The following is a 21,188-nucleotide window of genomic DNA, read 5'->3' on the forward strand; positions in this document are numbered from 1 at the left end:
CTGCTTTTCCTGAATTTTTTTTTTGCAGGGGGAATATATCGCGGTTCCCCTCAGAACCGCGGTATATTCCCCTGAAATTTTTTTTCAGAACTGCTGTTCTTGATTTTTTTTTTGCAGGGAGAATATACCGCGGTCCCCCTCAGAACCGTGGTATATTCCCCGGAATTTTTTTTCAGACCTGCTTTTGGGGAATGTCAGAATTTTGCAGAGGGAATAGGCCACGGTTCCCCGTAGAACCGCGACCTATACTGTCGATATAATTTCAAAAATGCCACCGCGCAATATTATGCTTCGGTTTCTATTGAACCGCAGCATAATGTGCGCGGTAAAAGATCAATTTTTTACTAGTGATGATAGAATGTCAATCCCCATTTTCTTACTCTTTTCACATTCTTTTTATCATGTTCACGTTTTTTTTCTTAATCTTTTTTTCTCTTTAGATGATATTCTCCCCTTTATAGCCTTCGTTGCATCGACGTCGTGGTCTTCGTTAGCTCTCCTCGTTGTCGTCTCCGAGAGTACACCAATAATCAGTTTTTTTTTTTCATATGTTATTCTCTCACCCCCAATTATATGAACGTTGTTGTTTCATGATTATTGGCCATGTTTAGTGATTCCCTATTAAACCTTGTATGCTACATGAATATAAGATACGAACATGATGCAGGTTTTCATCTTAATTTTTCCTCTTTTACTTTCTCATGTTCAACACTCTCAAAACTTGAAATTTTAAAGATTTGCATGTTATTTATCTATGGTCGTCTTGATCGTAGTTTCTATTGTTTGTTTGTAAGTAGTTACTGATTGGTTATTGTCAACAACAACCATTGCAAGTCAGAGATCTGTGTTTGATTTCGAAACCCCCACAGTATGAGTGTCATTGACATTCTCACCACAGTCGATTCCATTTTCAAGAAGTATGACAACTACAAAGTTGAGAAGCACCGTGATTCTAATGTCTCTAGCGACGATGCGTTTGCCAGACTCTACACCTCCATCGATGCCAACATCGATGCATTACTTCAGTTATGTCGTGAAACTCTTATGACTCAATTTGTGCCTCAATTGGAGAATTTTTCTATAGAGTCGCGAAAGTAAGGGTTTCTCTAATGGTTTCTATATACACGAAACACAAATTAGGACAAAAATGAAAGAGAATCACAATGAAGCTATTCATACATTTCCATAATTAAGATTCCTCAAAATAACCATAAAGATACCGAGCACATACTTCAATTATGCACTTGATCCACAAAAACTTAATGCAATTGAAATAACCACATGAAACACCTACCATCACCACAAAAAAACTCATTAGCAACAAAAGGATACATTATTGAGTTTTTTAAAATAATCACAATTTCAATTTGAACAAGTAGATGTTTAAACAACTAACTCAATGCATAACACAATTCAATTGGACAAAATTGTTCCCCACAAGAAAAAGTCCATAAAAGATGAAGAAAGGAGTTTTTTGGTTACTAATGAAGCCTCTACCATGCCTGTCATCGCGAGAGAAAAGATGTCACACACAAGGTTTTGGAAAAGAAGAAGTGAAAAAAAAATAACAAGCAACATTTCAAAACTCATTTATATTGGTTCTCTTATGGTCAAATATAAAAAAACTCATTTACGTTGAACTAGACCTCCCAATATAATGAGACTTTTTAAGTTTGATAATAAGGGGTTAGATATAAAAAAAAATTACTGTTATTTAAAAAATTGCTACCACATGTTTTTAACCTTGATTATTTGATGTTAAATGAAATCACCATCCGTGTAATTAACCTATTTTTTACTATTTAGAGAAAAGTTTAGTAAATAGTAATACTTGCTAATAAAAAAAAAAAAAACAAGACACCTACAATAATATTTATACAAACTATCTTAATATACTAGTTTCTGCCTTTTTATAATTATAATTTTTTACATAAACATATTAACTCAGTTATTAAAACTTTTAGGGAAATAAAATCATTATAAAATAAGAAAACGAGTATTACCTATTTATAAACTTCATTTTTTATCTATTAAAATTTATATGTTTAATATGATCAGGTGTAATGTTAGTTTGAATGTATTTTCACCTATATGAAATGTAAAAGGATTAATTAGTTCAATGAATCTCGTTCACAATTATACAAGTTTAATAAAATTCAATTAATAAGAAACATAAATTGAAATAAAAAAGTTTGGGTTTTTCAATTTTTAAAACCCGATGGTTATGTAATGTCCGTTGGTTTATGCTGTTGTGTGAGTTGACAGCATTAAATGAAAGTAGTTGTTTGATGATGTTGGCCGGTGGTTTCATTTATCTAACTGCTCTAAACCCTTTATAAAGTCTCCATATACACTACCAATATTATTATCATTCATTCAACATTTTCATTGCTTACATTCTTCCTCCTATTTCAATGGCTTCACTTCCCAAAAGGTAACCCTTCTTTCTTTTTTTTCAGAAACTATTTTCCCATCTTTAAAAAATTCCTTATTCTTTTTATATCATTCTTCTTAAAATGTTACTTTCAAGAATACGTAAAGAAAATATTTGTGTTTTTCTTAACATGCATCATAATTAATTTTCGTCGAAAAATTGGACCAATTTATATATAAAGCAAAAAGGAGTAATTTGTTGATTGATAGTTGAGACTCAAGTCAACTCATGCAAAAATGGTTTTGAAAAGAAAATAGCCAAGAGAATATAAGTTGTGTGTTCTTCCTAATAATGAAAATCTGAATGAAACCTTGTAGGCTTGAAGGAAAAGTGGCGATAATCACCGGAGGAGCTAGCGGCATCGGAGCCGCCACCGCCAAACTATTCCTCCAACACGGTGCGAAAGTGATCATTGCAGACGTGCAAGATGCTTTAGGCCACTCCCTCTGCAAAACCTTCAGCACCAACACTCCCATTCACTACCTTCACTGCGACGTAACAAGCGACTCGGACGTCAAAAACGTGGTCGAAGTCGCCATAACCAAATACGGAAAACTCGACATAATGTTCAATAATGCCGGCATCTCGGGAGACTCGAACAGATCCGTAATAGAATCCGATGAGGAAAATTTCAAAAGAGTTTTCGAGGTTAATGTGTACGGAGCTTTCTTGGGCTCCAAGCATGCGGCGAGGTTCATGGTTCCAGCGAAGAGAGGGGTGATTCTCTTCACTTCGAGCATTGCTTCGCTTCTGGGTGGCGAAACGGCGCATGCTTACGCCGTTTCAAAGCATGCGGTGGTGGGGCTGATGAAGAACCTGTGCGTTGAACTGGGGCAGCATGGAATCAGAGTGAATTGCGTTTGTCCAGGTGGCATTCCCACTCCGATGCTGAACAAGGCGTTGAAGATGAACAAGAAGGAGACACAGGAATTGCTGTGCAAGGTTGCGGTGTTGAAAGGGACGGTTCTTGAAGCTGAAGACATAGCAAAAGCTGCATTATATTTGTGCAGCGACGAGGCGAAGTTCATGAGTGGAGTTAACCTTGTTCTGGACGGTGGTTATAGCACCACCAACATGTCATTCACTTCAGTGCTGAATGGTCTCATGGATAACTACACCAACAACATCAACCATGCTTAATCATGGCTACCAATATCCCTTTCTGCGCATTTTCTCCTTCTACTGATATATGCTGAAATAATTAAGCTATAGTTTATCTATTTTCTCACTGCTTTCTGGTTCTTCTTCTACATCGTGAGGATGAACAACTCAACACTGTTTCCTCTCTAATGCAACAATGTACCACTGGCTAACTAGGCCTTTCCTTAAATGAAAATGTGTGTCGTGCTGTTGGCTGTAAATCTACATTTTAAAATTTGTTTGCATAATTAAATATTAAATACTCATTTGCTTTATTTTATACACGTAGCAACAATATTTGTAGTTCTTTTACGCACATTATCCACTATAAATATAGATTAATATGATCTTGCTTCATTTAAAATTTTAAATCTCACTTTAACATTTCAATAGCCGGAAAAAAATGACTTTACTTCTCTAACAATTTTTTCCTTAAAATTGAAAAGGACAATGATATTTTTTCACAATACTTTTTCAACAATTTTTTTATAATGGAACACGTGTCATCATTTTATTGATCTATTTAAATTTATGTTTAAAAAACATTTAAAACAGACTAAGTACAAATTGTCACGTATGCGGTTGTAAAAAAATCGTTAAAAGAAATTTTTCCAGTTAAAAAATACAAGAGGATCAAATGCTGATGCATAACAAGAGCTATGTATTATAATTGATTCTGGATGTCATTAATTATATGCAACAATTATTATATATCTTTATCTGTCTTATATTATTTATTTAACCAAACACGGCACATGGAGACAGATCAATCAATTATTTGATGATGGAACAATTGTCTAAAAGGACTGACCGTTCAAATAAGAAAAGAATCTTTCAAATTTATTTTATTTTTAAAGCACATAATATTATATTTATTTTAATTCAAATTACGACATTCTTAATTAAACTTAAATAATTAATTATCACTTTATATGCAAGTTGGTGATCAATATTACCAATAAATATGTTCTCGTAGGAAATATAACAAAAGATATAAAATTGCTACATACATTTTTTTAAAAAAAAATATTCTTCTTATTTATGTTAAAATCATGTATAGCTTCGAATCTATTATTGTTTTTAATAAGATTCTAATTGAAAAATAAAAATTACAGTTACCTTTTAGTTGTAAAATAAAAATTAAACACTTTCTTAATCTCTCAAAAAAAAAAAGTATTCACTTTTAGTCGTGAAAGTTTAAAATGTGCCTTTTGCTTTTCTAGAAGTTAACTTGTGTGCTATATCTCAGCCTAACGTCCATTGGGTTATATGATGTACCTAACATTTTAAAACACTATTTCAATACACAAGATCTAAGGGTACCTCTAGTAAATGGAGAATTTAAAACCAAACATTTACATGTTTAATCAGTAGTAACTAAATTAAGCTATACATATATAGCGATTTTATTTTTATTAATCTTCTCATTTGTTTTGTAAAGTAAGATATTTTATTATTATTAATGAATTATAGACAATTTTATAAAAAAATTGGAAAGATTAGTAGAAGAAATTATAAAAGGACATAAATTAATATTACTCCAACAAAATATTTTAATGAATTACTCAAACTCAAAAGATTTATGCATTCAAGTGACATTATTGCATACAGCAACAGTTAGCTAAATGGGTATGTTTCATTCTTTTTCTTTATAATTAATAAATGAAAGGTTAAATGAAGAATAAAGATATTTGAACAATTGTTAACTATATCGAATTTTCAAAATTCTTTAAGAAATTAATAAAAGCTACATTTATTAGTTTTACATCATTAATTAATTGTATTCCGACCTTATCTACTTCAGCCAACAGTGACCAGTTAACAATGACCTTATATATAATTATTATATAGTATACTATTTAGATCATAACCTCTTTAAAAAAAAAAAAAACTACGCTATTCTTATTATTATCATTGTTTTGCTACTATAATATATATTATAAAGGTTTAATTGCTTCTTTTGTTCTCAGTTTGATTGAAGTGTGTCAAATTCGTCCTCTTTTTAGAAAAATATCAATTTCGTTCCCATATAGAAAAAATTTGTGTCAATCAAGTCATCTCCGTTAAAAATCATTATCATTGCTTTCATAACTCACTTTATCCCCTGCAATACCAGGGATCGGACTCATGAAGTGATTATTATTCAAAACTCACTTTTAAGTTTTTAACACCATTAGTTTGTATTTAATGGAGATGACTTGATTGACACAAATTTTTTATATATGAGGACGAAATTGACATTTTTCTAAAAGGGAGACGAATTTAACACACTTCAACCAAACTGGGGAAAAAGAAACAATTAAACCTATTATAAATTTTCTTATAAGTTGTTGCTATCTGTTTTAGTTTTATTAAAGTTTAAAAGAGTAAGTTTTACATTTTTTTTTATTTAACGCTAGAGCAAGCAGAGACGTCATTGTCTTTATATCTCTAATTTTTATTATGATACCAATCCTCTTAGTTAACATTTATGGAGTTATTTTGAGGTTAATTAATATGCTGTATTTGAACTGTTGCATGATTTAATTTATTATTACCGTCAACTACGGGATTATGTAGGCCCAAAGGATTAAGATATCACGTGATTGTGTTGGGCCTTTTTAAGAGCCCATTTTGTTAGGTATAATTAAGGAAGTTGTACAACAAAAATAGCAAAATAAGGACTTTCTTTTTTATTGAATTAATTATAAACCTTATATTCCATATCCATCAAATACACAGGTGTTCCCTCTCATGCAAATGCTACTGTTATAGAGTATAATAAATCATATGTATAGCTTCTTTAGTTTTTCTTTTCTGTAATGAAATTATAGATAAATTAACAACCCAATTATTGATAAAAATAATAAAAAACTAAAAAGATTAGTAAAATATACGAACATAATTACAATTAAAACTAAAAGTATAAATATATTATGTATAACTTCCTTTGTATTAAATAGTACCGGTACAAATATATCATATATATTATACTAATTTTTTGTTACGATCTTATGTAAGTATTATTTTAAATGATAAAACGTACTTAATTAATTTTGGTAGCATATATTTCAAAATTTTAAGGTTTGGTATTGATCTTAATCATTGCCATTGTTATCGTAAATAAATTTAATTATCTGAAAGTTTAAACTATTATTAAGAAAATAATTGTGAAAAAGGATGACAATTACTTGAAAAGGAAACTCTTACTACTTATTTGTTGGTGGGATCTGAAGAAAAAGTGAGATATGGTGACTTATTGATGATATTACTATATTTTACAATTTTATCTCGTTTATATGACTTAATTATTTCTTATTTCATATTGCACTTATGTATATACTACTCACTCATTGATTAGTATTTCGTTCACTTTATAAAAATATTTTATTAAATAGCATAATTTTTTACATATAAGTAAAATATTGAATAATTTTTTTTAAGATCTACCCAAATTTATAATTTAAAAAAAATGACAATAATTTTTTCTTTATTTTTTTTATCAACAAGAAAGGTTAGGTTTTAAAATATTGACTTAAATAAAAATGTGGAAGTGTTCAAAATTTTGATAAAATGATTTAAATTTGTAGTTGTATTTTGATGAGATTATGTTTTGGTCTGAATAATTGATAGTAAAGTGTATACTAAGCTTTAATTGGTTACGTTAGATAGAAATAAATGAATAGGTAGTGAATAAATGAATTTTACTTTTTTTAGGATTACGTGGAATGTTCTAATTTTGAACTAATTTCATTTTTATTGAATTAAATAATTATTGGACTTACCTAAATCATATTAGTTTTGGTTGTATTAATTTTACACCAATCTTATTTGGTTTATGCACTTTTTATTCAAGCAAACTTTGGTTGCTCAAGCAAATTTGTAGCTAAGAGGAGGGGTTTAATTTTGGTGATTTTTACTCAAGCAGAATTCTTTCTATGGTGAATGGTTCGAGACTATTCAATTTTTTTGTTAAACTGAGAATTATGTTGTTTAAGTAAGAATAATTTTCATTCAAGTAAAGATATTTTTACTCAAACTAAATCAATATTGTTTAGTTCAAAATATATTTCGGATAGAGTACATTAAACAATCTTATTATAGCTAATGAGCTCCACAAATAACTACTTTTAATTCAACTAAAACACTCACTGTCATAATTTCGACACAAAATATCATCATACATTTTAGAAAATTAACAACAAGTTCAATTCATCAAACAGAAATCAATCTTTCTAAGGTTGGATCCTATGAATTTAGTTGTTTGTATATGAGCTTGTTTTTCTTACAGGATTAAAAACCATCTGCATAGTCTTATAAGCTCAGATCATTCAGTGGGTCTCACGAGGGCCGCAGTGCAATTTTTCCTGGTTCATCTCTTTTAAAAACCATGGTATTGCTAAGCCTCTCGAATTTTGCAATACACTTTGTTTATAAGTTAAAATTTATTTAAAAACTGTAAAATCCCGAGTGTTTCTCATGTGATATTAATAAAACTTAATTTTATGATTTTCAATAAAATTCAGTTATTGTTAAAAGTGTGTAATAACTGGTAAGTTACTCCCATTTCTCATCACAAATTGTTACTATCATTAATTTTTAATTAGCAAAGAGATTGTGAAGAAAGTTCAGAGGCAAGTGATAGAGGTATCTACTGTGGGTAGCCATGTATATTTCACTATTTTCAACATACAAAAAAGAATAACAAAAAACAGATTCACAATATGTTATTTAACAAAGACTTGCTGCATAAATTTGTTTTTCTGATGAGATGAACAATGATGAAAAGGCCAATATATGACACTCATGCAATACTCTACTCGCTGGAATTTGCAAGCCCAACCATTTTAAGCATATTGCGATCTTCCTTGAACCTTTCCAGAACAGTGCCTTTGACAGCATCATGCTTGTCTTGCGTTGCAAGTTGAGTCACTCCCCAGCATTCTATTACTTCTGGCAATATACGATTAGTCTTGGAGAGGCAAGGGCTACCAAACGTGGTACACGAAAATGTATGTCCTTGATCAAAGTTTGCTGATACAAACAAACCAAAGTGATTGACTCGTCCCCCAAAACCAATGCCATTTGGAATGTCCTCTGAGGTGAAGTTGATAGCACACTACAATACATATTTTCAAGAGTTAAATAAGAATATGTAAACTCTTTTAAATACATCATTACCAATTAAAATCCAATCCAACGTGTACAGTGTGATCACTGTTCTGCCTTGGAATGAATGGAATCTATTCAAGCATTTTACTAATCTTCCTTTTACAGTTGATAAGTGAAACCATCTTATAAAATTGTGTTAAACGATCTTGCTCGTAAGACTTGGCTAACCATAGAGCTACCTTTCTGCTATAACAGCATTAAAAAAAATTTGATCATGCTTAACCTCCAACATAGAAAAAAGCAGTTGAAACTGATAGGACGCCCAACACCTTGCAGCTCTCATTTTGCAAATTCTTATTGTTCATACTTGAAATGATTTCAACAAAACTAATATTTCCAATATAATATTTTCTACAAAGTGAAAGTCATGTAGAATTCAGGACTTATTTCCCTTGTTCAAATTGCAGCACCAATGTTTTATTAGATAGATTTCAGAAGTTTAGCATAAATTGTAATGCTTTCGGAGAAGTTAGATGAATGAACTCTTATAAAATTGGACCGCATAGGCTGGTTTTAACTTATAAAAGATCAATTCTTTTTTTCCTTCTTATTTTATTTTATTTTTAATATTTACTGAAAATTTTAACCAGAAACAGAACCTTAACCAACTTTGTAATGCCAATACAAAATACAGACACGGTGTAACAATTAGAGTTCAACATATAATAAAGGGACGTTAAAACTAGCATTCTGGAATCTTTGATTCAAGTAGACAGTAGTTACCCATTGCAGATTATTGTTTGCTCCAGTCGGCCTGAATATAGAAGCCACTGGATTTAGTTGAAAAAGGTAACATTTCATGTCTCCATAAAAATCAGCATGTCGCTCCCATGGTTGAGAAGCATACCCTCCATATATATAACCCTCTTTGTCCTTAATAATTAACACAGTTGGGCCTGCATGATTTCTGCAATTAAAATTAAAAGTCAAATATGGATTTCAAATTTCCAATCCTACATAGTGATTAGTTCGAGTGGCAGAGAAAATGAAATGAATTTAACTGGAATTTTTAGCATTAACAACTTCAGAAAACAAAGAAATCAGTAAATTGACAAACTATTCATTCTTATTGTATAATAAAATTTAACTATAAGTTACTTCAGATCCTTTAACTTTGTATTGTAATAACAAAGCTCCTAAGAAATACTAAAACCTATGCATAACTATTGGCTTTTAAATCTAACAATAAACCAATTATAGTCCATCGGTAGTACCGAGTGCTTGCAGTATTTTAGGTATCTCAAATGAACACTTTCTGAGGAATATACTGCATTAAAAGCACTAAACGAAGTAGCAGTACAACCAGCATACAAAGCCTGCAACACTTCAATATTTAAATATACTGGAGACGTTGTTATAGTGAAAAAGCCAAGCCATTCAAAATCCCCTCTAGCAAATTTCCACAATTTTGTTTTTATGTGCAAAGTGTCTAGGAATCTACTAATTTAGAGCAGTAGGATGCTTCAAAGGAAAAAGACGATATACTTACGAAATGTTGCCCAAGAATGTATTAAAACTAAGACCATTAACAGAACTATGATACAAAAGGTTCCAATCTTCCAGGTCATGCTGAGAGAGTGCGCCTCCAATATGCCAAGCATATTCCTTTCTTAAAAGTATAATGTTAGAATCAATAGCCGTTGAAGTTAATAGTTTAGGAATCTGAGAACCAGGTCGTCCTAGAAAAAAGAAAAACATTGGAATAAGAATATATGCTAATCATATATGGTGAACTTTGTTCAAAACTAATTCAGTAGCATTTGATCTTAGAAAATGATGAATACAGTCATAATGTGAAGCCAATAGTTTAATGAAATTGCATGTGTCTGTGTAACAGTCTAACAGATACATTTGAGTTGTGCAAACAGTTAGAAAAATAAAATTTACAATTAACATAAAACTGTTTTTGGAAACTATAAGAACAGTTTCCAAAATTATATATCAGGCAAAGAATTGTTCTTAGGTCACGGGTAGCCATTTAGCCAAGCTTCTCAAGTGCGCTTCACAGATCATCACCATTAATTGCTATTTTCATCTAATATTACTCAATAACTAGTCTAACAGAAGAAATATCACTATTTAAGTCAAAACGTTTTGTTTTAGGTAGGTCAAATAAATTGTACTGAAAAAAAATGGTGGATAATGAGAAGATTATCACAACTACTATTACAATATAAACAACATCAACCAAGCCTTATCCCACTAAATGGTGTTTGTCAAATGAATCAATAAATAGCATTGGGCTCTACAGACACCAAAATTCTAGTGAATCGTTATAACCTTTTCAATGGTTTCTCCCCTTACATTCCCCACATCATTCTGTCAATCGTAATCAACAATACTACCCACCCTATTTTTTCTTCTAACTTTACCTTACCTATGAACCAGATATAGATCTTGACAACTAACTTTGCAGCATTTTATTAGTCCCACATGATTTTTGAAGGCATATGTAGTTAATCCTCATAATCATGGTACCAACTACACCTATAGGAGTTCCAGTAATTTAAGTTCTGAAACAAATCATATTCTTATGACACATCAAGGAAAAAAACACTATTTAAAAATAAATCTGGATGCTACATGGCTAACATTTAACGAAATTTCAGCTTAATACATTCAAGCATACTTAAAAGTAACAACCTAACACTAGAGTGGTTGTATCATTGATCCATGACACAAATGGTTAGACAAAGTATTACATTGGCTGTTGACTGTCCAGCACAGCTTCCTCTTTTATCCCAAGTTCAGGACTGACATTGTGCAATTTGGGGGAGGGAAAATCATAAACAACAGGAAAGTTCAATTTGCATGAAACAAACAACCCAACCAATCTGCAGTCCGCCTTCTCATAACTCCGTGATAATGATTTTGTTATGTCATATTTCATTAAGAAAATAAGTCAGTGACAAAAAAGTTGGAAATTAAGTGCTGCAATACCTGAACCAGGTGGCAGTAGTAGGCTTCCAAGAAGCTTCTTCACAGATGGGAGATGAGTACACCAGTTTCTGAAATCTTCAAAAGACATAGTCTCCTCGGTGCCCCCTTCATTATGCATGGAGAATTTTGCAGCATTCAGAAATATGTTAACAATGTCCTCATGTGAACTTGATCTATCCTGAGAATCTTTTATGCATAATATATTGTTAAAAATGGCGATCATAACAATTTTCAAATCAGACCTGCATATCCAATGTATTTATATGAATTTAAGAGGGGATAGCAAAAGCAAAATAACTTTTAAAACCGAATTTCAAATGGATGAACCCTATCCTTAAACATAAAATTCACACATCTTATAATCCTTTGTCCTTCGTTAGAAACATAAACAGAACATCAACCAGGCTGACAAAATAATTTCTAAAGAAATATCAATTGTAGAACTGACCAAAACGAGAGATGTCTATATATAAAGTGACTAAAGTTTACTTATCCGCGAAGAAAAATATACGAATTTAAACTAGCAGATAGGCAAACTAACTTTAATACATAATTATTTTGAACTAAATGGAGACTTTTATATGATCAGACCCGCATTCTACCTCGTTATAAAATTATCTCCAGATACGTCTAATAGGCGAAAGATGAATTCTTCAATTTCATCTTTTGTCCCTTTCTCATAAGTAGCCTGCAACATGAAAAACAACCCGACATATATTGGATGCATAACACAACGATAAATATGTCCTAGTTTTGAGACAACACCAACAAAAACGATGAGGAAAACCATAACTCACTTTGGCAACAACGAGGTCCTCAAAGGTTAACCTTTGATCCTTGCGCTCTTGGGTAACTAAATCAAACATCCTCTCCCCGAGAGGTCCACGAAGTCCAAAATATGACTACAACCCCCAAAAGCAAATCTTTTATGGGTTTTAGGGATAATAAAAGTGGGTTCTTACGAAGAGAATTAATCATTGGATTGCAAAAGAAACCTGAAAAACTGAGGGAGAGATGCATTTGGCGTTAGTCTGTGATTGAGCTGCCAGATGATTGAACAAAGACCTCAAGTCTTCAAGTTCCTTTTGAGTAAAAGCTCTGCAAAGCTTTTGGAAATCAATCTATTGAAATGAATTTGTGAAATTAAGTGTGGTGAAAGAAAAAGAGGAACCTGGCTGCAGAAACATATCGAGGATCATTGTTGGAAGGTGATTGAGCGTTGCCCATTGCTTTCTTTGCCTCCAAAATTGTTGCAATTTCAGTCCAAAACTCGTGAGTTCTGCAAAGTTTCTTAACAACACCTTCCCCTTTCACTCTATTTCTCTCTACGGAATCCCCGTCATCAAGTTTCTAGATTTCTGAGAATAATAAACTGCTGTATACGTAATTTTCCATTATTGGTATTGCTATGTTCCTGTGTGTAAAGTGAGAATAGGACATTTTCATTCAAAGTTTAATATTTTAAGAATTTGTAATTTGTAATGTTAAATGATTATAAATAATTATTTGGTATGAGATTTTGAGATGATTATTCTACAAACAAATAAATACATTAGGTGCAATAGATTTGTAAACTAAAAATTATTTATGCTGTGACTATACATACTATTTTTTAATATTTAATACTATTAATATAACTTTATTAACAAAATTGATTTACTCATTTTTAATTATTATCATTTTAACAGATGTTTAGTTATCATCTTAAAGAAAGTTATCATCTTAAAGAAAGTGTCAGTGTAAAGGTATATTATATTCAATAAGTTTCATATCTCATTTAATCATTAATATAATTAAATTTAACATATGAAATTAATACACGAATATGTAAAACATAATTAGGTGCAATAATATTACTGGCTGTATAACTTTCCAATTTGTTAAGCATTTTGGTTTTCTCATTAGTTGCAACAATAAATAATTTGGGGTCATATATTAAGTTTAGAAAGAACTTTTATTTTATAATTATATTTTAATTTTTAAATATTTAACTTTTTGGATACAATTTTAAAACACACTGTTAAATGTTTTTTCTTAAAAATAAAATAAAATCAAATATATGGACATGAGAGGGGTTAATCTCACTAAAGGTCCATTTGAATTGTTTTCTGTATTATGTAACTTTATGTTTCTTAATGAATTTAAGTTGTTTTAATTTTGTATTGTTTGAAATAAGACTAAAATAGAATAGTGTAAATTTGGCAAATTTGAATAAGGAAAAGAAAAGAACCAAAGAGGGAAATCAATAAGGATAGAAACTTTATGAAATTATCATTTTGTAGAGACTAGAGTCTAAATTCATGGAATATGTACTCTAGTTTTATATCATCATGTCCTTTTTAGACTATGATATAATTTTAGCACTACTTAGACTAACTTTACAGAAAAAAAAAATTAGTTGTGTATAAATTAAGAAACTAATAAGATATATGAGAAATGGCATAAATTAATTTTAATTTATCAAAAAATTAAACTTTTTTTTTTTGAAATTATGGGAAGTATGGTTTAATATACTTTTAATAAAGAAAATCTTAAAACAGTTTTTTTTTTTACAGTACATACACAATCTTAATAAAATCACCGAATTAAAAACCTAGAGGCTATTGTAGGAGGTGTAATTTTCAAGGAGTTCATGATGTTTTGGTAATTAGTTTGAGATGTAGTTTTTCATATAAATTAGAAAGAAAATCTTGAATAGAAAATATAAATAAAATGTTGAATTGAATGTACTAAAAGCATTTGAAAAGTTAAAATAAAAAGATGGTAAGAATAGAGAAGAGAGTGGAGGAACATTAATTGAATGTACTAAAAAACTTGAAGCATCTTAAAAAGAGAGTTAATGTTTTAGGCGTAGGCTAAGTTGTCTATAATAATATCTGCAAGGTGGAGAATCTAATGTCACGTGAAAGGGTGGATCTCGGAATCTGTCAAAACAATTTTATGCTTAGTGTGTTTAATGAGAGCATTGAAGGAATGGACATTGAAAAGTGAAACTTGAATTAAAGATGAATGAGATGAAGGTTTTTATGTATGGAGGGAGGGAGGGAGATTTGAAAGTGATGAGAAGTTTCTGGTGAGTTTGGTTGGCACATGAAATAGATCTGTTAATGGCGTTTGAATGCTGCACTCTGTTCCGTAAGAGTAATCAAAGAAAAGTGGGAACAGATACCTTCTCTCTCTTTCTCTGGCTCCATATTTAGAGGCTAATCTGTAGCTATGCAACTAAATGCTTCGCATGCATTTCAATGAGGGGTTGAGAATTCAATTCACAGTTTCATCAATAGGGTATTAAAATTTATGGCTTCGATCTGCTTCGATTGTACTATACTATATCTGTGTAAATGCACCATTTTTCATTCCTTTTAATCAACACTAATTTTCAATTTTCATCCACCAAATTCTTCACACTTATTATTATTATTATTATTATTTATGACATAAACAAAAAAAATACCATATATGGTAACTTCATTTTTAATTTTTCATCTACCATCAATAGAGAAATGGAACTCATATAGTAAATGCCTGAATCACACTCTGCAGAAATATGAGTTAACAAAATCAAATTTACACTACCACGCTCCTATCTTTGACTTTCATTCATCAAGAACCTTTTGCTCTAATCCTTTTATGCTATATTTACATAACAGAAAAGGAAAATGTTTACATTTTCATTTTTAGAAATTTTTTTTTTCTAATTCTCTTCGATCAAATCATATTTTCAAATTTAAAAAATGTTGCTTCAAAACTGAGTTTCATTATAAAGACACTGTATTAAATTTGCTCGGTGGAGTTTGTTAATAAATAATGATGTAATTACTTACTTCAAATTTATATCTGGCAGGAGCATTTCTCTGAGGTATTTCTTCTTTTATATATTTGCATTAATTAACGAAAATAGTTTTTAAAGGATTATTCATTTAAATTTAAAATTAAAAAAAAAGTCGTTAAAACAGAATAGCAATCAGCTAAATAATATTTTTAAATGATAATATCAAACAGAATGTATATAATTAAATTTTCTTTATATTTAAATTTTTAAAGCATTTTTTCTTTTAACGAAATCCATAAAAATATATTATATTTGAATGAAACAATGATTTATACAAATAGTAGCAATTTGCATTTTTTATTTTATTTTAACTAAAATATGTATAGATAGATAGATTATTGGTGATGTCATTTGGCTAGTTGAATAAATCATATTCAAATAAAATGAACGATTCACTAAATTTGCAATATTTTGACATTGATTTAAGAAAAGAAATGTTGGGTTAATTTATGTATCTATAATTTATACTATATAGAAAGGATTTCTTATTTTTGTGTACACATTTTATCTTCTGTTTTATCTTTTAAATAACTACTTTTAGACTAAAATAATAATTTTACTAATTTTAACTTTTAAGTGATGCTTTTTATTTAATTTAACCATTTTTTTATATTAAAATTATTATATATAATTTTCCCACGGTTTTACCTTTATTATAATAAGATTAATACGAACGTGGCATCTCTGTTTTCCCTTTTAAAATTAAAAATAATTTCATCTGAAAAATAATAAATTAAAATATTGTATTATTATTATATAAAAAGAAGAATGGAGTGAGATATAAGAGAAAAAAAAGTAAATATATAATAAATCAGTGAGTATTATTGTGTGGTGTATAATAGACATGTGTATAAATTATATAAGTCAGTAGTTTGACATGTTACATATTGGGTAAGTGTATGTGTGAAAATAATTGATGAAGGAAGGAGTTGTGACAGATACATTTGAGTTGTCAGAGTTCCAAAACGCAAAGATACTGCGACATACGTACATACATAAGATTAAATGTGAGTAATAAAAGAGGTATTGTATGAAACTCAATACTGTGAAACCCATCTTCAATCTCCTTTCTCTACTGCATTCAATAAGCCCTAAATTCTCCTTTAAAACCTGCCACCCAATCCCCCTTTATCCACAACACAACATTGGACTTCAAAATTAATTATACCAACAACTTTTAAATCAAATCAATTTTTTTTTTCTCTTTAACGTACTATATATTTTTTATAAAGTATTTATTATGTGACATCTGGACACTGACGAGGACTGGTGCAAGAGACACAGACAAAGAATAGTTTCTGACAAGTTTTTAGTGGAAGGGGCACAGACAAAGAGCAGCTCCTGATAAGCTTCTAGTGGAAGGGGCATAGACAAAGAGCAGCTTCTGACAAGCTTTTAGTGGAAGGAGCACATGAAATAATCGAACATACACCGGAATGAGAGGAATTTAGAGACTGTATATGTATGAGACTATACAGTTGAAGGATAGCTTAAATAATTGATTTGACTATTCATATCAACAAAAGACATTTGTTTTTCGGTAGTCTAAAAAGATTGATGACTTTCTGGAAAGTTTTTCCCAAAACATGTGTAAGGAAGGATAAAACACAACGTGTTGATGTGTGAGGAAAGAGCTTTTTACAAAATTTCATCTATAATAACAGAAATATTTAACTTTTAATACAATTTTTAATTTTTTTACTATTCCCATATACATTTACATGTCACTATAAAGATAATGTGATCTTGAAAATTGAAAGATAATGTGATTTTGAAAATTGAAAGAATGGAATTTAAGAAAAAGATATCATTAAAAAAACAGTGGAGTATATTTTATAAAAATTAGAAAACAATTTAAAACGTGTTTTCCTTGATTTTCTTATGCATAAAATATTTTGGAAAAAATTTAATAAGATGAGAAGAGAGAATATATGAGACGGATAAGGTACGTGATTTTTCATTATCAGTATAAAGCCGTGGATACGCATGCATGTGTTATATATTTATTTCACGTTCTTTTGCTGGTACATATTTATGAGTCGTGTGAGAATTAGACACAAACTTGCAGCAATGAATTAAGAAGTCGGATACAAATAGTTAACATGTCGAATTAATGTTTGAATTATCATCATGCTGTTTGAGTTGGAGCTTTAATAAAAATATTTTTTTTGTCAGAACTTATTCATCTTTCGACGTACACTGTGTACAAACATAAATATGTAAAATTATTATAGATATAGTTGTTAAAAAATGTAATTTATATCAAAACAGTAAAATTTTCCATATTATTAATAAATAATAGATTATGATCAATTAAAATCATTATCTATTTCACTATAGATTACATCTTCCTAAACCGTAATTTATATTGTAATAGTTTAAATTTCTTTATTTATTTTTTGACAAAAGTTAATATTGTTTCTTTCAAATATGTTTTTATTTCTAAATTATTGACAAAAATTATATTTCGTTTTTAAATCAAAATATATATTAATATCGTCTAGTAAAAGACAATTTAAGGACAAAAAAACACATATAATCTTTTACAAACTTAATATCCATCAATATTTTGTTTAATATATTAAAAACCAAATATGATACAAAAGTTGGGTAACCTATTATATAATCACACTTTCAATTAGTTAAATTCATGTCATGCTTACTACATTTATAATCGATAATTAAGACATTTAAAGAAGTTAAATAACTATGTTGCCGCAAGTGTGATTAATAAAGGATCATTAATTTTTTTTTTATATATATCATAATACATAAGCCACATAAGATTTTAACTTTAATCAATTTTAGGTTTCTTAAATTTATATTTTAATATATAATTACTCGTATAATTATATATTATGTCAATCAACTATGATGTTCACCAATATTTTTTAGGAGTCATAATAATATACTCAAATTAATTATAATTTTTAATATATATTTTTTTATAAATAAAATATTAAAGTTCATTTTTTTATCGATTGTAAAGTAACATGAATAAACTTCTCTTACTCGTGTTATGGAACTACTGTACAACTTTTGCTTTGCCTACGAACAAGTGATATGAAAAATCTATCCAACCATGTTTAGACAAAAAAAATGCATACATCATATAAATCATGCATCAAAAATAGTATTTTATATTAAATATACGAGGAACAAAATGAAATATCAAATAGGAGGCTATTGTAAAGAAATGTGTTGTAGGTGACATCAATTGTCTCTTGACAAAAGTTAAGTAGAATAAGTCACAATTGAATCATACTTAGAAGACTATTACATTATTAAGTAGAAAATTTATCCTAATTCTTAGCTATAATTTTTGATCTAATGATAAGTATTCAATCCAATAATTCATATTAGAATTAAGATCATAAGTTTGATTTTTAATAAAATAATTGTTAAGGGAAAACATATTGTATGTTACATTAATTGTCTAGTGGTAAAAACCAAGTAAACCAAATTACATGACATTTGAGTTGCATCTTAAATAATAAAAAAAAAGTTTAATCTCAACTATTAGTTATGTTTTTTTTATTATATAATAAGTATTTGATTTAACAAAAGAAACCTAGTGTTATAAATGCAATAAAAAAAGACATTTCATATTATAATGTTTATATCAATATAAGAATATGTTTTTCAAGAATGAGACAAAGATAAGTCTCGTGTCTATTTAAAAAGATAAAGATAAGTCTCATGTCAATTTAAAAAGATCATAATATATCAGAATTTAAGAAAGAAAGAAAAAACCTAAATAATTAAGATAACATCTAAACAATGTTAAATAAATTTGATAGAAAAATAGATTTTAATTATTTACATTTTGTTTCCAAAGTTTACATATTATTATAAGATTTTAAATTACCATAAGGAATAAAAGATATTATAAGAATGTAAAAGACACTCCTTTCTTTCTTTTACATTTGGAAAAAAAAATTTAAAAAAAAAAGAATAATTTGAGTATTAAAATAGGTACGAAACTTTGACTTTCTATTGATAACATTCCTTTGGTATAAATTTAAAACATAATTTGTCTAACGTAAGTGAATTTGACTAGATATACTGTTATTAACAGAAATCGATGCGTAGTAAAAAATTATAAAGAAACAATATTATTCATTACTAACAAACAAAGTAACTTATACAAGATTAATTAAACAAGTGATTAACTCAAAATATCCTTTCTCATTCCATAACTTACTTTTTCCTTCTTCCACTTTTTAAAATGTTTTTTTTAAATATTTTGATGATTGATTTTTATTATGTTATTTAATCTATAAATTTATTATCTTTTTATCTTTAAGTATTGTTTCGGTAACATTTGTTTGGAGTTGGTCGTCCTTCTTTGTTACGCTTCAATCATCTAACTCTTCATGTAATCATTCCGATTGGGAATTGATCTGCAGAACTCAAATCAGATATGTTTCATAAAGAAGTCTATATTTTTATTAAGATAGATCAAGATGATTGTACGTGAACATTTATTGTATGTTTATAAACATTAATACAAAAGTAATCAAACTCAATAATTAATAATCAATACAATATATTTATAAAATATAAGACAATTTGACCTATTAATACATGATAATTATCTATAAATGATAATTAACTCTGATCGGTATATTTTATATACTACAAATATATATTAAATATTAAGAGAATTTATAAGAAGACACTGTATATAAAAATATCCGAAGTGAAAATTTGCAATCCTCTAAGGGCTTTTATAGCAGATGATGCTGTCATACACTAGTTCTTGTTGTCTATCACTCACTGCCACTATTCACCGGTCAGCCACGAAGACGTTTACCTAACCACCAAACCGGAGCTTCTCATTTCTACTCTTTCCTTTTGGGAAGATTACGGGTCAAATCATCCTGTTTAAGATTTTACCACCCACCCATTTAGAGAATAATCTTTCAATTGGGTTTGATACTGTCGTGTTATATGAAAATTCCTTGATGTATCGAATTGAGATTGGTAGATCCACAAAACTAGGGTCAAATTTGAATAATAAACCCGAATTGATGCCCTTGGAAGCGTAAAAAAAGTGTGAGTTAAATTTTGGTTGCAACTAGAATAAGAATTAATAAGAACAGAGAGAGACGTGGGGTTTCTTTAAAACGAAAATGAAGTGAGTGTTGAATTAGTTCATCCTCAAAGTACGGCACATTAATTGCAACTTATCAAGTTTAATTCCCACCTAGACTCACATCAATTTTCTAAGCAATGCCTCATATATTCATTTATTAGTCCAGGTTCACAATTCAACAAAGATAAATTATACTTATTATTTCAGATCAAATATATAATTAATTTTTAAATATAAAATTATCTAAAAAGATGTATCTAGCTATTTCAGGTAAAATCATATTTTAAATAAATTAATGCAAAAAAATTGGAGGTCTTATAAAGCCAAAAGTTTAAGTTTAAGTTTATGAAGGTCTTATAAAAAAATTGGAAAAACTAATTTATAACTAAGCTAAAAGTTTTAAAATTTATATATGAATTACAAATACTCCGTAAAACTAACTTATATGCTAATGTATATATAATATACAATAACATAGACAATATATTTAACTTTTTAGGTAAAAATATTTTTTTTTATTAAGAATACAAAATTCACTGACTATAAATTAATCCATTTTAGTAAATTAGTATATGTTGAAGAAGTAATTAAAA

General features: G+C 28.9%; 2 protein-coding genes across 3 annotated transcripts; one reads left to right on the forward strand and one right to left on the reverse strand.

Annotated features, from left to right (window-relative positions):
• The first annotated feature begins 2,370 nt into the window (after window positions 1-2,370).
• LOC106757304 (secoisolariciresinol dehydrogenase) lies at window positions 2,371-3,662 on the forward strand. Its single transcript, XM_014639942.2, has 2 exons — window positions 2,371-2,434; window positions 2,752-3,662. Exons 1-2 carry the CDS (start codon window positions 2,415-2,417, stop codon window positions 3,572-3,574), a joined length of 843 nt encoding a protein of 280 aa, XP_014495428.1. The 5' UTR covers window positions 2,371-2,414; the 3' UTR covers window positions 3,575-3,662.
• Window positions 3,663-8,214: 4,552 nt separating this feature from the next.
• On the reverse strand, window positions 8,215-13,058 carry LOC106757188 (TLD domain-containing protein 1). Of its 2 annotated transcripts, none has more exons than XM_014639805.2 (8): window positions 12,837-13,058; window positions 12,661-12,747; window positions 12,463-12,567; window positions 12,268-12,353; window positions 11,666-11,907; window positions 10,215-10,404; window positions 9,449-9,632; window positions 8,215-8,672 (listed from the first exon to the last, which is right to left on the reverse strand). In XM_014639805.2, exons 3-8 carry the CDS (start codon window positions 12,529-12,531, stop codon window positions 8,370-8,372), a joined length of 1,074 nt encoding a protein of 357 aa, XP_014495291.1. In that variant the 5' UTR covers window positions 12,532-12,567; window positions 12,661-12,747; window positions 12,837-13,058; the 3' UTR covers window positions 8,215-8,369. The 2 variants fall into 2 exon arrangements, with proteins under 2 accessions (XP_014495291.1, XP_014495290.1); XM_014639804.2 differs by having other exon boundaries at window positions 12,661-12,763.
• Between the last annotated feature and the right edge of the window lie 8,130 nt (window positions 13,059-21,188).

Source organism: Vigna radiata, chromosome 3, assembly GCF_000741045.1.
Source record: "Vigna radiata var. radiata cultivar VC1973A chromosome 3, Vradiata_ver6, whole genome shotgun sequence".
NCBI classification, from domain to species: domain Eukaryota; kingdom Viridiplantae; phylum Streptophyta; class Magnoliopsida; order Fabales; family Fabaceae; genus Vigna; species Vigna radiata.

Excerpts from the sequence above, each read along its gene's own strand:
- LOC106757304 (XM_014639942.2), top strand. The coding sequence starts at position 2,415 with ATGGCTTCACTTCCCAAAAG. Across the intron at positions 2,435-2,751 it reads ATGGCTTCACTTCCCAAAAG|GCTTGAAGGAAAAGTGGCGA; the intron begins GTAACCCTTCTT and ends GAAACCTTGTAG.
- LOC106757188 (XM_014639804.2), bottom strand. The coding sequence starts at position 12,892 with ATGGGCAACGCTCAATCACCTTCCAACAATGATCCTCGATATGTTTCT. Across the intron at positions 12,568-12,660 it reads TCTCTCCCTCAGTTTTTCAG|TCATATTTTGGACTTCGTGG; the intron begins GTTTCTTTTGCA and ends TGGGGGTTGTAG. Across the intron at positions 9,633-10,214 it reads ACATTCTTGGGCAACATTTC|AAATCATGCAGGCCCAACTG; the intron begins GTAAGTATATCG and ends TTTTAATTGCAG.